The sequence below is a fragment of the Oncorhynchus masou genome, chromosome 19 (assembly GCF_036934945.1).
Source record: "Oncorhynchus masou masou isolate Uvic2021 chromosome 19, UVic_Omas_1.1, whole genome shotgun sequence".
Lineage (NCBI taxonomy): Eukaryota > Metazoa > Chordata > Actinopteri > Salmoniformes > Salmonidae > Oncorhynchus > Oncorhynchus masou.
The window spans coordinates 36,353,518-36,370,793 of record NC_088230.1 but is presented as its reverse complement, the minus strand read 5'-3'; the positions used below and the strand labels follow the sequence as shown (position 1 = coordinate 36,370,793).

The 17,276-nt window shown below is 42.4% G+C and overlaps 1 protein-coding gene across 1 annotated transcript; it reads left to right on the top strand.

Moving 5' to 3' along the window:
• Nucleotides 1-267: 267 nt before the first annotated feature.
• On the top strand, nt 268-1,236 carry LOC135505668 (uncharacterized). Its single transcript, XM_064924715.1, has one exon. The coding sequence runs from the start codon at nt 268-270 to the stop codon at nt 1,234-1,236; it is 969 nt and encodes a 322-aa protein (XP_064780787.1).
• Nucleotides 1,237-17,276: the final 16,040 nt, after the last annotated feature.

The following is a 17,276-nucleotide window of genomic DNA, read 5'->3' as shown; positions in this document are numbered from 1 at the left end:
CTGCTATGAGGCAGCTTTGACAACGGCTTAAACAAACAAAATGGCCCCCGCCTAGCAGAGCAATCCCTGAAACGCAAACACACAAACTTATTTTAGTTAAGATTATATCTGCAGTCCTGACAGAGAATTATGTCTCAGGCACGAAACGCATTAAGCATAGGGTTGGGCGGTAATGCTGTATATTACTATATACCGAGTTTAATCCACAGACCAGTTTGGATTTCTATTTGACCTTCTATAACGGTATTTCAATGTTTGGTTTGTTAAATGTGTAATGTCCATTTTCATAGTTTACTCCTGCTGCATGCAGCGTCCCACACCAAGCCCTGCCACCTGTCACACCACGTCCTGTCCCCTGTCACACCAAGCCCTGCCCCCTGTCACACCAAGCCCTGCCCCCTGTCACACCAAGCCCCGCCCCCTGTCACACCAAGCCCTGCCTCCTGTCACACCAAGCCCTGCCCCCTGTCACAACAAACCCATGCCTCCTATCACACCAAACCCTGCCCCCTGTCACAACAAACCCATGCCTCCTATCACACCAAACCCATGCCTCCTATCACACCACGCCCTGCCCCCTGTCACACCAAGCCCTGCCCCCTGTCACACCAAGCCCTGCCCCCTGTCACACCAAGCCCCGCCCCCTGTCACACCAAGCCCCGCCCCTTGTCACACCACGCCCCGCCCCCTGTCACACCACGCCCCGCCCCCTGTCACACCACGCCCCGCCCCCTGTCACACCAAGCCCTGCCCCCTGTCACACCAAGCCCTGCCTCCTGTCACACCAAGCCCCGCCCCCTGTCACACCACGCCCCGCGTCACACCAAGCCCTGCCTCCTGTCACACCACGCCCCACCCCGTACACCAAGCCCTGCCCCCTGTCACACCAAGCCCTGCCCCCTGTCACACCAAGCCCTGCCCCCTGTCACACCAAGCCCTACCCCCTGTCACACCAAGCCCCGCCCCCTGTCACACCAAGCCCCACCCCTTGTCACACCACGCCCCGCCCCCTGTCACACCACGCCCCGCCCCCTGTCACACCACGCCCCGCCCTCTGTCACACCAAGCCCTGCCCCCTGTCACACCAAGCCCTGCCTCCTGTCACACCAAGCCCCGCCCCTGTCACACCACGCCCCGCCCCCCATCACACCAAGCCCTGCCACCTGTCACACCACGCCCCGCCCCCCGTACACCAAGCCCTGCCCCCTGTCACTCAAGGAGAACACATTTGCTTGACCATGGAGTCACGGGCTCTTGCGTTCATTCTGTGGTCTGCATGGTCAGATATATGAGATGTTGTTGACATGCTGCTTTCCACAAGCCTTCTATAATTAAACTATTAGTTTGAGTATCTTACTGTCTGCTAGTTTTTCTTTTCTTATCAAGCTGTGGCAAAAATAAATATTTAGAACTTTTATTATTAAAAACATAAAATAATCCCAAATTACCAAGAATTCCAATTCATTGAGTTTCTATTCATAGTGTCTGTTGTTGATGTTAACTGCCTGAACAGGCCCTATCCTTTATTGATGCTAATTAAAGCCCTATCCTTTATTGATGCTAATTAAAGCCCTATCCTTTGTTGATGCTAATTAAAGCCCTATCCTTTGTTGATGCTAATTAAAGCTCTATCCTTTGTTGATGCTAATTAAAGCCCTATCCTTTGTTGATGCTAATTAAAGCCCTATCCTTTGTTGATGCTAATTAAAACCATATCCTTTGTTGATGCTAATTAAATCCCTATCCTTTCTTGATGCTAATTAAAGCCCTATCCTTTGTTGATGCTAATTAAAGCCCTATCCTTTGTTGATGCTAATTAAAGCCAAATCCTTTGTTGATGCTAATTAAAGCCAAATCCTTTGTTGATGCTAATTAAAGCCATATCCTTTCTTGATGCTAATTAAAGCCATATCCTTTCTTGATGCTAATTAAAGCCCTATCCTTTCTTGATGCTAATTAAATCCCTATCCTTTCTTGATGCTAATTAAATCCCTATCCTTTCTTGATGCTAATTAAAGCCATATCCTTTGTTGATGCTAATTAAAGCACTATATGTTGTTGATGCTAATTAAAGCTATATCCTTTGTTGATGCTAATTAAAGCTATATCCTTTGTTGATGCTAATTAAAGCTATATCCTTTGTTGATGCTAATTAAAGCCATATCCGTTGTTGATGCTAATTAAAGCTATATACTTTGTTGATGCTAATTAAAGCCATATCCTTTGTTGATGCTAATTAAAGCCATATCCTTTGTTGATGCTAATTAAAGCCCTATCCTTTGTTGATGCTAATTAGAGCCATATCCTTTGTTGATGCTATTAAAGCCCTATCCTTTGTTGATGCTAATTAAAGCCCTATCCTTTGTTGATGCTAATTAAAGCCCTATCCTTTGTTGATGCTAATTAAAGCCCTATCCTTTGTTTATGCTAATTAAAGCCCTATATGTTGTTGATGCTAATTAAAGCCATATCCTTTGTTGATGCTAATTAAAGCCATATCCTTTATTGATGCTAATTAAAGCCCTATATGTTGTTGATGCTAATTAAAGCCATATCCTTTGTTGATGCTAATTAAAGCCCTTTCCTTTATTGATTTTAATTCAAGTAACAGCTATCAAAGTGTATATATGTGTGAGTGTAAAGCTGTAGTCAGTGTTATGCAGAACTCAGCTAATAGAAAAAACTCAACAAGAAATGGGCTTTAGGTTTAACAGGGGAAATTAAAAAGGGTTAATCTGAAGTCTCCAAAGGAATTGAGTGTTGTCTTTAAAATTCACCAACTGACGTTTGTCGTGTTCCAAATGACATCCAATACATCCCCATTGGGTACGATCAAAAACACTTCACTACATAGGGCATAGGGTGCCAAATGGGACGCTGGAGGGGGTACTCAAAATGTATCTCGTTGGCTCTGGATAAAAGCAGTGGACTACAAAGGAAATGAAGTACCTAACGAGACGCAGACATTCTGAAGTGGATCGACGGTGACATGGATATTCATTGTTTTAGAAATAAGGGTTTTAATGAGTTCCCATCAACAAAACAACAATAACACAATTTTGACCAACAGGTACAGTCTGACTACAGCCCCAAAGGGGATCCAAAGCTTTCAGAACATGGCTCTGTTCCAAAATGGTACCCAATTCTCTATTTAGTGCACTGCTTTTCACCAGGGCCAATAGGGTCACTATGTAGGGAATAGGACTCTGGTCAGACCGTTAAAAGCAGTGCACTATGTAGGGAATAGGACTCTGGTCAGACCGTTAAAAGCAGAGCACTATGTAGGGAATAGGACTCTGGTCAGACCGTTAAAAGCAGTGCACTATGTAGGGAATAGGACTCTGGTCAGACCGTTAAAAGCAGTGCACTATGTAGGGAATAGGACTCTGGTCAGACCGTTAAAAGCAGTGCACTATGTAGGGAATAGGACTCTGGTCAGACCGTTAAAAGCAGTGCACTATGTAGGGAATAGGACTCTGGTCAGACCATTAAAATCAGTGCACTATGTAGGGCATAGGGAGCCCTTTGGGACCCAGGCCATGTGTTACGTTTGCAGTGTTATGTTTTCATCATGTCTAAAATCTAAATTGTGTAAGGAGGCTTTTCTGGCTGGTTGGCCAAGCAAGACTTTTCTAAAGACAACTAAACAAGGCTTGACCTGGATTGACTTGCTTTAGAAAATCATCAACATTATCATAAAATACCACTTATAAGTGGAAATATTTAAATGATTAATTTGATCATATTATGACATGAGAGGTGAGAATTAAGAAAAGGACAAGCAAATTGGATAGATTTTTTTCACGAGACCATGTTTAACTCACTCTAAACGAAAGAGTTTTCCCATTTTGAGAGGGTCTCATTGATTCCCAGCTAAAAAGAGGCTTTGGGAGTCTGTTTCCAGGTCAAACAGACAGTTGAACATTGTACCCAGCTATACTGTTACCCTCATTCCATTGATTGGACTCGTCCTGTAGTGTAACGTTTATGGTAATGCTTGACAAACACAGGCTGTAGAATGGCCTTACTGAAGAGCTCAGTAACTTTTAACGTGGCACCGTCATAGGATACCCCCTTTCCAACAAGTCAGTTTGTAAAATTTCTGCCCTGCTAGAGCTGCCCCCGGTCAACTGTAAGCTCTGTTATTGTGAAGTGGAAACGTTTAGGAGCAACAACGGCTCAGCCGCAAAGTGGTAGGCCACACAAGCTGAAGCGTTTTGCATGTAATAAATTGTCTGTCCTCAGTTGCAACATTCACTACCAAGTTCCAAACTGACTCTGGAGGCAAAGTCAGCACAAGAACTGTTCATCAGGAATTTCATGAAATGGGTTTCCATGGCCGAGCAACCGCACACAAGCCTAAGACCATGCGCAATACCAAGCGTCGGCTGGAGTATTGTGAAGCTCGCCGCCATTGGACTCTGGAGCAGTGGAAAAGCATTCTCTGGAGTGATGAATCACGATTCTCCATCTGGCAGTCTGGTGGATTTGGCGGATACCAGGACAACACTACCTGCCCAAATGCATAGTGCCAACTGTAAAGTTTGCTGGAGGAGGAATAATGGTCAGGGGCTGTTTTTAATGGTTCGGGCCTCTTAGATCCAGTGAAGGGAAATCTTAATGCTACAGCATACAAACATTCTAGATGATTCTGTGCTGCCAACTGTGTAACAACAGTTTGGGGAAGGCCCATCCTTTTTCAGCATGACAATGCCCTCATGCACAAAGCGAGGTCCAAACAGAAATTGTTTGTTGAGATCAGTGTGGTAGAATTTGACTGGCCCGCACAGAGCCCTGACCTCAACCCCACCAAACACTTTCGGGATGAATTGGAACACTGACTGCGAGCCAGGTCTAATCACCCAACATCAGTGCCCGACGGCACTAATGCTCTTGTGACTGAATGGAAAGAAGTCCCCTCAGCAATGTTCCAACATCTAGTGGAAAGCCTTCCCAGAAGAGTGGAGGCTGTTATAGCAGCAATGTTCCAACATCTAGTGGAAAGCCTTCCCAGAAGAGTGGAGGCTGTTATAGCAGCAATGTTCCAACATCTAGTGGAAAGCCTTCCCAGAAGAGTGGAGGCTGTTATAGCAGCAATGTTCCAACATCTAGTGGAAAACCTTCCCAGAAGAGTGGAGGCTGTTATAGCAGCAATGTTCCAACATCTAGTGGAAAGCCTTCCTAGAGGAGTGGAGGCTGTTATAGCAGCAATGTTCCAACATCTAGTGGAAAGCCTTCCCAGAAGAGTGGAGGCTGTTATAGCAGCAATGTTCCAACATCTAGTGGAAAGTCTTCCCAGAAGAGTGGAGGCTGTTATAGCAGCAATGTTCCAACATCTAGTGGAAAGTCTTCCCAGAAGAGTGGAGGCTGTTATAGCAGCAATGTTCCAACATCTAGTGGAAAGCCTTCCCAGAAGAGTGGAGGCTGTTATAGCAGCAATGTTCCAACATCTAGTGGAAAGTCTTCCCAGAAGAGTGGAGGATGTTATAGCAGCAATGTTCCAACATCTAGTGGAAAGCCTTCCCAGAAGAGTGGAGGCTGTTATAGCAGCAATGTTCCAACATCTAGTGGAAAGCCTTCCCAGAAGAGTGGAGGCTGTTATAGCAGCAATGTTCCAACATCTAGTGGAAAGTCTTCCCAGAAGAGTGGAGGCTGTTATAGCAGCAATGTTCCAACATCTAGTGGAAAGTCTTCCCAGAAGAGTGGAGGCTGTTATAGCAGCAATGTTCCAACATCTAGTGGAAAGTCTTCCCAGAAGAGTGGAGGCTGTTATAGCAGCAATGTTCCAACATCTAGTGGAAAGTCTTCCCAGAAGAGTGGAGGCTGTTATAGCAGCAATGTTCCAACATCTAGTGGAAAGCATTCCCAGAAGAGTGGAGGCTGTTATAGCAGCAATGTTCCAACATCTAGTGGAAAGCCTTCCCAGAAGAGTGGAGGTTGTTATAGCAGCAAAGTTCCAACTTCTAGTGGAACTTCTTCCCAGAAGATTGGAGGCTGTTACAACAGCAAAAGAGGGTCCAAATTCATATTAATTCCCATGATTTAGGAATGAATGTTCGATGAGCAGATGTCCACACTCTTTTGGTAGTGTAGTGTAGCTAGTTTAACCTCTTACACTTATGGTGGCGCTATTTCATTTTTGGAAGAAAAACGTTCCCGTTTTAAACAAGATATTTTGTCACAAAAAGATGCTCGACTATGCATATAATTGCTACTGTTCGAAAGAAAACACTCTGACGTGTCCAGAAATACAAATATCTTCTCTGTGCGTGCCCTTTAACGTGAGCTTCAGGCAAAACCAAGATGACTTGGCATCCAGGAAATGACAAGGATTTTTGAGGCTCTGTCTTTCATGATCTCCTTATATGGCTGTGAACGCAAGAGGAATGAGTCTGCCCTTTCTGTCGTTTCCCCAAGGTGTCTGCAGCATTGTGACGTATTTGTAGGCAGATCGTTGGAAGATTGACCATAAGAGACCACATTTACCACGTGTCCGCCCGGTGTCCTGCGCCGAAATTGGTGCGCAAAGTCACCTGCCAGTATTTTTCCATGGGGCACAGAGAGAGAAGCAAGCTTCCCACGAACTGCATGTCAATGAAGAGATATGTGAAAAAACACCTTGAGGATTGATTCCAAACAACGTTTGCCATGTTTCGGTCGATATTATGTAGTTAATCCGGAAAAAGTTTCACGTTGTAGGTGACTGCATTTTCGGTTCGTTTCGGTAGCCAGGCGCAATGTAGAAAACGGAACGATTTCTCCTACACACAGACGCTTTCAGGAAACACTGCGCATCTGGTATGTGGCTGGGAGTCTCCTCATTGAAAACATCAGAAGCTCTTCAAAGGTAAATGATTTTATTTATTTGGTTATCTGGCTTTTGTGAAAATGTTGCGTGCTACATGCTACACAAAATGCTATGCTAGCTTAGCATACTCTTACACAAATTAGTCAATTTCTATGGTTCAAAAGCATATTTTGAAAATCTGAGATGACAGTGTTGTTAAGAAAAGGCTAAGCTTGAGAGCAAACGCATTATTTTAATTTTATTTGCGATTTTCAGAAATCGTTAACGTTGCGTTATGCTAATGAGCCTGAGGCTTAGTCACAATCCCGGATCCGGGATGGGGAGTTTCAAGATTAACCTAGTTGGTTAGCTTTAGTTACTTGTAGATTCATGCATGATACTATTGCCACATTCAAAACAACTGGGAACACAGAAAAATATAAGGTCAAATCATGACGTCAGTGATCTTCAGGTTGGAAAGTCGAACCTTTCCAGAGATGGAATTCTGAGATCTGTTCAAATAGATTTTCCCAGTAGGAGCACATTTTTTTCTGAGTTCCCAGTTGTTTAGAACTCTCAGAAGTCAGAGATTTCCTAGTTCCCAGTTGTTTAGAACTCTCAGATGTCAGAGATTTCCTAGTTCCCAGTTGTTTAGAACTCTCGGAAGTCAGAGATTTCCTCGTTCCCAGTTGTTTAGAACTCTCGGAAGTCAGAGATTTCCTCGTTCCCTGTTGTTTTGAATGCGGTATTAATGTTGGGATTATGGATCATTGTTTAGCTAGCTAGCTAGGTAGGTACAGTTGAAGTCGGAAGATTTACATACACCTTAGCCAAATACATTTAATCTCAGTTTTTCAAAATTCATGACATTTAATCCTTCGGTCAGTTAGGATCACCACTTTATTTGAAGAATGTTAAATGTCAGAATAATAGTAGAGATAATGATTTATTTCAGCTTTTATTGCTTTCATCACATTCCTAGAAGTTGAGAAGTTTACATACACTCAATTAGTATTTGGTAGCATTGCCTTTAAATTGTTTAACTTGGGTCAAATGTTTCGAAAAACCTTCCACAAGCTTCCCACAATAATTTGGGTGAATTTTGGCCCATTCCTCCTGACAGAGCTGGTGTAACTGAGTCAGGTTTGTAGGCCTCCTTGCTCGCACACGCTTTTTCAGTTCTGTGCACAAATTGTCTATAGGATTCAGGTCAGGGCTTAGTGATGGCCACTCCAATACCTTGACTTTGTTGTCCTTAAGCCATTTTGCCACAACTTCGGAAGTATGCTTGGGGTCGTTGTCTATTTGGAAGACCCATTTGCAACTAAGCTAAACTTCCTGACTGATGTCTTGAAATGCTGCTTCAATATATCCACATCCACCAGTCCCTCCTGCAGAAAAGCACCCCACAACATGATGCTGCCACCACCGTGCTTCACGGTTGGGATGGTGTTCTTCAGCTTGCAAGCCTCCCCCTTTTTCCTCCAAACATAACGTTGGTCATTATGGCCAAACAGTTCTATTTTTGTTTCATCAGACCAGTGGTCATTTCTCCAAAAAGTACAATCTTTGTCCCCATGTGCAGTTGCAAACCGTAGTATGGCTTTTTTATGGTGGTTTTGGAGCAGTGTCTTCTTCCTTGCCGAGTAGCCTTTCAGGTTATGTCGATATAGGACTCGTTTTACTGTGGATATATATACTTTTGTACCTGTTTCCTCCAGCATCTTCACAAGGTCCTTTGATGTTGTTCTGGGATTGATTTGCACTTTTCGCACCAAAGTAAGTTCATCTCAAGGAGACAGAACACGTCTCCTTCCTGAGCGGTATGATGGCTGCGTGGTCCCATGGTGTTTATACTTGCGTACTATTGTTTGTACAGATGAACGTGGTACCTTTCCACTGGAATTGTGATACAGTGAATTATAAGTGAAATAATGTCTGTAAACAATTGTTGGAAAAATTACTTGTGTCATAAACAAAGTAGATGTCCTAACCGACTTGCCAAAACTATAGTTTAACAAGAAATGTGTGGAGTGGTTGAAAAATGAGTTTTAATGACCCCAACCTGAGTGTATGTAAACTACCGACTTCATCTCTACATGTCTAAGAAAAATACTTCCCTATAAACATTTCACTCACTTTAGTAAAGGGCTCCTGAGTGGTGCAGCGGTCTAAGGAAGAAGTGTCACTTCAGGCCCTGGTTCAAATCCAGGCTGCATCACATCCGGCTGTGCTTGGGAGTCCTATAACATGGCGCACAACTGGCCCAGCGTTGTCCGGGTTTGGCCGGGGTAGGCCGTCATTGTAAATAAGAATTTGTTCTTAACTGACTTGCCGAGTTAAATACACGTGTTTGACCGCTAGGTTTTAAAAAACAGAACAGATCTACATAAACAGTATATTGGGCCTTCCTGTTCTTCCTCTTCTTCCTGTTCTTTGCATGTATTCTTTATTAGCCAAGCACCTACATTTTTTAAAGATGTGCGTATGACCACACACTTTTCTAAACACTATTATTGTATTATGTGACTTGTTAAAACAACTCTTTACTCCGGTTGAATATTTTTTATTTTTTTATTTTTTTTACCTTTATTTAACAAATTCTTATTTTCAATGACGGCCTAGGAACAGTGGGTTAACTGAATACTTATTGGCTCAAGACATATCAGCTTTTCATTTTTAATTAATTTGTAAAAAACAAAAAATGTCAAAAAACATAATTCCACTTTGACATTCTGGGGGTATTTTGTGCAGGCCAATGACAACAACAAAAAAATCTACATTTACTCCATTTTAAATTCAGGCTGTAACACAACAAAATGTGGAAATAGTCGAGGGGTTTCAGAAGGTATAGGGTGCCATTTGGGACAGTCTTGATGACCGCAAACACAAAACTCACTGTTAATTAAGAGCATTTAGAATTTCCTGTCAACTTCCTGGTTTCGTTCGTTCGTCTCTCATCATGAAGCTGTCCAAGGCTGTTAATTAGTTGCTTTTAGTTTCTTCAATCAATACCTCATCTTTAGTTTAATAAAGACTGTTAAATCCTTGTTCGCTGACTCCTTTGATATCCCCATTAATTGAACAGAGGAAAATACATCAAGAACGAAGTAAGTTCCGTCTTTGCAATGAAGCGATAGAACAACAATGAAAGGTCGATTGAGAATAGAGGCAAATTGGCGAATAAGCATACATATACGGATGGTTCTCTCTATTCTATCTCTCTCTGACAATTATTCATGCCGAGATGAGAATAGACAAATCTTACAATATCTAAAAAAACAACAACAAAAAAGTCCTTTCACCGTCTCTTGACAATTGGTTTATTGACAACTATTAAACAACTATTAAACAACTATTAAACAACTATTAAACAACTATTAAACGTCGAAGCACATTAACTATGGAGACTGCACTCCATCTAGCCTAGTGGGCCAAACAAGCCTGTTAGGGTATTTAACAGTCTAATCTAGCCTGTTAGGGTATTTAACAGTCTAATCTAGCCTAGTGGGCCAAACAAGCCTGTTAGGGTATTTTACAGTCTAATCTAGCCTGTTAGGGTATTTTACAGTCTAATCTAGCCTAGTGGGCCAAACAAGACTGTTAGGGTATTTAACAGTCTAATCTAGCCTAGTGGGCCAAATAAGCCTGTTAGGGTATTTAACAGTCTAATCTAGCCTGTTAGGGTATTTTACAGTCTAATCTAGCCTGTTAGGGTATTTTACAGTCCAATCTAGCCTGTTAGGGTATTTAACAGTCTAATCTAGCCTAGTGGGCCAAACAAGCCTGTTAGGGTATTTTACAGTCTAATCTAGCCTAGTGGGCCAAACAAGCCTGTTAGGGTATTTTACAGTCTAATCTAGCCTGTTAGGGTATTTTACAGTCCAATCTAGCCTGTTAGGGTATTTTACAGTCTAATCTAGCCTAGTGGGCCAAACAAGCCTGTTAGGGTATTTTACAGTCTAATCTAGCCTGTTAGGGTATTTTACAGTCTAATCTAGCCTAGTGGGCCAAACAAGCCTGTTAGGGTATTTAACAGTCTAATCTAGCCTGTTAGGGTATTTAACAGTCTAATCTAGCCTAGTGGGCCAAACAAGCCTGTTAGGGTATTTAACAGTCTAATCTAGCCTAGTGGGCCAAACAAGCCTGTTAGGATATTTAACAGTCTAATCTAGCCTAGTGGACCAAACAAGCCTGTTAGGGTATTTAACAGTCTAATCTAGCCTAGTGGGCCAAACAAGCCTGTTAGGGTATTTAACAGTCTAATCTAGCCTTGTGGGCCAAACAAGCCTGTTAGGGTATTTAACAGTCTAATCTAGCCTGTTAGGGTATTTAACAGTCTAATCTAGCCTAGTGGGCCAAACAAGCCTGTTAGGGTATTTAACAGTCTAATCTAGCCTAGTGGGCCAAACAAGCCTGTTAGGATATTTAACAGTCTAATCTAGCCTAGTGGGCCAAACAAGCCTGTTAGGGTATTTAACAGTCTAATCTAGCCTGTTAGGGTATTTAACAGTCTAATCTAGCCTAGTGGGCCAAACAAGCCTGTTAGGGTATTTAACAGTCTAATCTAGCCTGTTAGGGTATTTTACAGTCTAATCTAGCCTAGTGGGCCAAACAAGCCTGTTAGGGTATTTAACAGTCTAATCTAGCCTGTTAGGGTATTTAACAGTCTAATCTAGCCTAGTGGGCCAAACAAGCCTGTTAGGGTATTTAACAGTCTAATCTAGCCTGTTAGGGTATTTAACAGTCTAATCTAGCCTAGTGGGCCAAACAAGCCTGTTAGGGTATTTTACAGTCTAATCTAGCCTAGTGGGCCAAACAAGCCTGTTAGGATATTTTACAGTCTAATCTAGCGTAGTGGGCCAAACAAGCCTGTTAGGGTATTTAACAGTCTAATCTAGCCTGTTAGGGTATTTTACAGTCCAATCTAGCCTGTTAGGGTATTTTACAGTCCAATCTAGCCTGTTAGGGTATTTTACAGTCTAATCTAGCCTAGTGGGCCAAACAAGCCTGTTAGGGTATTTAACAGTCTAATCTAGCCTTGTGGGCCAAACAAGCCTGTTAGGGTATTTAACAGTCTAATCTAGCCTAGTGGGCCAAACAAGCCTGTTAGGGTATTTTACAGTCTAATCTAGCCTAGTGGGCCAAACAAGCATGTTAGGATATTTAACAGTCTAATCTAGCCTAGTGGGCCAAACAAGCCTGTTAGGGTATTTTAGAGTCTAATCTAGCCTAGTGGGCCAAACAAGCCTGTTAGGATATTTAACAGTCAAATCTAACCTAGTGGGCCAAACAAGCCTGTTAGGGTATTTTACAGTCTAATCTAGCCTAGTGGGCCAAACAAGCCTGTTAGGATATTTAACAGTCTAATCTAGCCTAGTGGGCCAAACAAGCCTGTTAGGGTATTTAACAGTCTAATCTAGCCTAGTGGGCCAAACAAGCCTGTTAGGGTATTTTACAGTCTAATCTAGCCTGTTAGGGTATTTAACAGTCTAATCTAGCCTAGTGGGCCAAACGAGCCTGTTAGGGTATTTAACAGTCTAATCTAGCCCAGTGGGCCAAACAAGCCTGTTAGGGTATTTAACAGTCTAATCTAGCCTGTTAGGGTATTTTACAGTCTAATCTAGCCTAGTGGGCCAAACAAGCCTGTTAGGGTATTTAACAGTCTAATCTAGCCTAGTGGGCCAAACAAGCCTGTTAGGGTATTTAACAGTCTAATCTAGCCTAGTGGGCCAAACAAGCCTGTTAGGGTATTTAACAGTCTAATCTAGCCTAGTGGGCCAAACAAGCCTGTTAGGATATTTAACAGTCTAATCTAGCCTAGTGGGCCAAACAAGTATGTTAGGGTATTTTACAGTCTAATCTAGCCTAGTGGGCCAAACAAGCATGTTAGGGTATTTAACAGTCTAATCTAGCCTGTTAGGGTATTTAACAGTCTAATCTAGCCTAGTGGGCCAAACAAGCCTGTTAGGGTATTTAACAGTCTAATCTAGCCTAGTGGGCCAAACAAGCCTGTTAGGGTATTTAACAGTCTAATCTAGCCTGTTAGGGTATTTTACAGTCCAATCTAGCCTGTTAGGGTATTTTACAGTCCAATCTAGCCTGTTAGGGTATTTTACAGTCTAATCTAGCCTAGTGGGCCAAACAAGCCTGTTAGGATATTTTACAGTCTAATCTAGCCTAGTGGGCCAAACAAGCCTGTTAGGGTATTTAACAGTCTAATCTAGCCTTGTGGGCCAAACAAGCCTGTTAGGGTATTTAACAGTCTAATCTAGCCTGTTAGGGTATTTTACAGTCCAATCTAGCCTGTTAGGGTATTTTACAGTCCAATCTAGCCTGTTAGGGTATTTAACAGTCTAATCTAGCCTAGTGGGCCAAACAAGCATGTTAGGATATTTAACAGTCTAATCTAGCCTAGTGGGCCAAACAAGCCTGTTAGGATATTTAACAGTCAAATCTAACCTAGTGGGCCAAACAAGCCTGTTAGGGTATTTTACAGTCTAATCTAGCCTAGTGGGCCAAACAAGCCTGTTAGGATATTTAACAGTCTAATCTAGCCTAGTGGGCCAAACAAGTATGTTAGGGTATTTAACAGTCTAATCTAGCCCAGTGGGCCAAACAAGCCTGTTAGGGTATTTAACAGTCTAATCTAGCCTTGTGGGCCAAACAAGCCTGTTAGGGTATTTAACAGTCTAATCTAGCCTGTTAGGGTATTTAACAGTCTAATCTAGCCTAGTGGGCCAAACAAGCCTGTTAGGGTATTTAACAGTCTAATCTAGCCTAGTGGGCCAAACAAGCCTGTTAGGGTATTTAACAGTCTAATCTAGCCTGTTAGGGTATTTAACAGTCTAATCTAGCCTAGTGGGCCAAACAAGCCTGTTAGGGTATTTAACAGTCTAATCTAGCCTGTTAGGGTATTTTACAGTCTAATCTAGCCTAGTGGGCCAAACAAGCCTGTTAGGGTATTTAACAGTCTAATCTAGCCTGTTAGGGTATTTAACAGTCTAATCTAGCCTAGTGGGCCAAACAAGCCTGTTAGGGTATTTAACAGTCTAATCTAGCCTAGTGGGCCAAACAAGCCTGTTAGGGTATTTTACAGTCTAATCTAGCCTAGTGGGCCAAACAAGCCTGTTAGGATATTTTACAGTCTAATCTAGCGTAGTGGGCCAAACAAGCCTGTTAGGGTATTTAACAGTCTAATCTAGCCTGTTAGGGTATTTTACAGTCCAATCTAGCCTGTTAGGGTATTTTACAGTCTAATCTAGCCTAGTGGGCCAAACAAGCCTGTTAGGATATTTAACAGTCTAATCTAGCCTAGTGGGCCAAACAAGCCTGTTAGGATATTTAACAGTCAAATCTAACCTAGTGGGCCAAACAAGCCTGTTCGGGTATTTTACAGTCTAATCTAGCCTAGTGGGCCAAACAAGCCTGTTAGGATATTTAACAGTCTAATCTAGCCTAGTGGACCAAACAAGCCTGTTAGGGTATTTAACAGTCTAATCTAGCCTAGTGGGCCAAACAAGCCTGTTAGGGTATTTTACAGTCTAATCTAGCCTGTTAGGGTATTTAACAGTCTAATCTAGCCTAGTGGGCCAAACAAGCCTGTTAGGATATTTAACAGTCTAATCTAGCCTAGTGGGCCAAACAAGCCTTTTAGGATATTTAACAGTCTAATCTAGCCTGTTAGGGTATTTTACAGTCTAATCTAGCCTAGTGGGCCAAACAAGCCTGTTAGGATATTTAACAGTCTAATCTAGCCTAGTGGGCCAAACAAGCCTTTTAGGATATTTAACAGTCTAATCTAGCCTGTTAGGGTATTTTACAGTCTAATCTAGCCTAGTGGGCCAAACAAGCCTGTTAGGGTATTTTACAGTCTAATCTAGCCTAGTGGGCCAAACAAGCCTGTTAGGATATTTAACAGTCTAATCTAGCCTAGTGGGCCAAACAAGCCTTTTAGGATATTTAACAGTCTAATCTAGCCTGTTAGGGTATTTTACAGTCTAATCTAGCCTAGTGAGCCAAACAAGCCTGTTAGGGTATTTTACAGTCTAATCTAGCCTAGTGAGCCAAACAAGCCTGTTAGGGTATTTAACAGTCTAATCTAGCCTAGTGAGCCAAACAAGCCTGTTAGGGTATTTAACAGTCTAATCTAGCCTAGTGGGCCAAACAAGCCTGTTAGGGTATTTAACAGTCTAATCTAGCCTAGTGGGCCAAACAAGCCTGTAAGGGTATTTTACAGTCTAATCTAGCCTAGTGGGCCAAACAAGCCTGTTGGGATATTTAACAGTCTAATCTAGCCTAGTGGGCCAAACAAGCCTGTTGGGATATTTAACAGTCTAATCTAGCCTAGTGGGCCAAACAAGCCTGTTAGGGTATTTAACAGTCTAATCTAGCCTAGTGGGCCAAACAAGCCTGTTAGGGTATTTAACAGTCTAATCTAGCCTAGTGGGCCAAACAAGCCTGTAAGGGTATTTTACAGTCTAATCTAGCCTAGTGGGCCAAACAAGCCTGTTGGGATATTTAACAGTCTAATCTAGCCTAGTGGGCCAAACAAGCCTGTTAGGGTATTTAACAGTCTAATCTAGCCTAGTAGGCCAAACAAGCCTGTTAGGGTATTTAACAGTCTAATCTAGCCTGTTAGGGTATTTTACAGTCTAGTCTAGCCTGTTAGGGTATTTAACAGTCTAATCTAGCCTAGTGGGCCAAACAAGCCTGTTGGGATATTTAACAGTCTAATCTAGCCTGTTAGGGTATTTAACAGTCTAATCTAGCCTAGTGGGCCAAACAAGCCTGTTAGGGTATTTAACAGTCTAATCTAGCCTGTTAGGGTATTTAACAGTCTAATCTAGCCTAGTGGGCCAAACAAGCCTGTTAGGGTATTTTACAGTCTAATCTAGCCTAGTGGGCCAAACAAGCCTGTTAGGGTATTTAACAGTCTAATCTAGCCTAGTGGGCCAAACAAGCCTGTTAGGGTATTTAACAGTCTAATCTAGCCTAGTGGGCCAAACAAGCCTGTTAGGGTATTTAACAGTCTAATCTAGCCTAGTGGGCCAAACAAGCCTGTAAGGGTATTTTACAGTCTAATCTAGCCTGTTAGGGTATTTTACAGTCTAATCTAGCCTAGTGAGCCAAACAAGCCTGTTAGGGTATTTTACAGTCTAATCTAGCCTAGTGGGCCAAACAAGCCTGTTAGGGTATTTTACAGTCTAATCTAGCCTAGTGGGCCAAACAAGCCTGTTAGGGTATTTAACAGTCTAATCTAGCCTAGTGAGCCAAACAAGCCTGTTAGGGTATTTTACAGTCTAATCTAGCGTAGTGGGCCAAACAAGCCTGTAAGGGTATTTTACAGTCTAATCTAGCCTAGTGGGCCAAACAAGCCTGTTAGGGTATTTTACAGTCTAATCTAGCCTGTTAGGGTATTTTACAGTCTAATCTAGCCTAGTGAGCCAAACAAGCCTGTTAGGGTATTTTACAGTCTAATCTAGCCTAGTGAGCCAAACAAGCCTGTTAGGGTATTTAACAGTCTAATCTAGCCTGTTAGGGTATTTTACAGTCTAATCTAGCCTAGTGGACCAAACAAGCCTGTTGGGATATTTAACAGTCTAATCTAGCCTAGTGGGCCAAACAAGCCTGTTGGGATATTTAACAGTCTAATCTAGCCTAGTGGGCCAAACAAGCCTGTAAGGGTATTTTACAGTCTAATCTAGCCTAGTGGGCCAAACAAGCCTGTTGGGATATTTAACAGTCTAATCTAGCCTAGTGGGCCAAACAAGCCTGTTAGGGTATTTTACAGTCTAATCTAGCCTGTTAGGGTATTTTACAGTCTAATCTAGCCTAGTGAGCCAAACAAGCCTGTTAGGGTATTTTACAGTCTAATCTAGCCTAGTGGGCCAAACAAGCCTGTTAGGGTATTTAACAGTCGAATCTAGCCTAGTGGGCCAAACAAGCCTGTTGGGATATTTTACAGTCTAATCTAGCCTAGTGGGCCAAACAAGCCTGTTAGGGTATTTTACAGTCTAATCTAGCCTGTTAGGGTATTTTACAGTCCAATCTAGCCTGTTAGGGTATTTAACAGTCTAATCTAGCCTAGTGGACCAAACAGGCCTGTTAGGGTATTTAACAGTCTAATCTAGCCTAGTGGGCCAAACAAGCCTGTTAGGGTATTTAACAGTTTAATCTAGCCGAGGATATTTTACAGTCTAATCTAGCCTAGTGGGCCAAACAAGCCTGTTAGGGTATTTAACAGTCTAATCTAGCCTAGTGGGTCAAACAAGCCTGTTAGGATATTTTACAGTCTAATCTAGCCTAGTGGGCCAAACAAGCCTGTTAGGGTATTTTACAGTCTAATCTAGCCTAGTGGGCCAAACAAGCATGTTAGGGTATTTAACAGTCTAATCTAGCCTGTTAGGGTATTTTACAGTCTAATCTAGCCTGTTAGGGTATTTTACAGTCCAATCTAGCCTGTTAGGGTATTTAACAGTCTAATCTA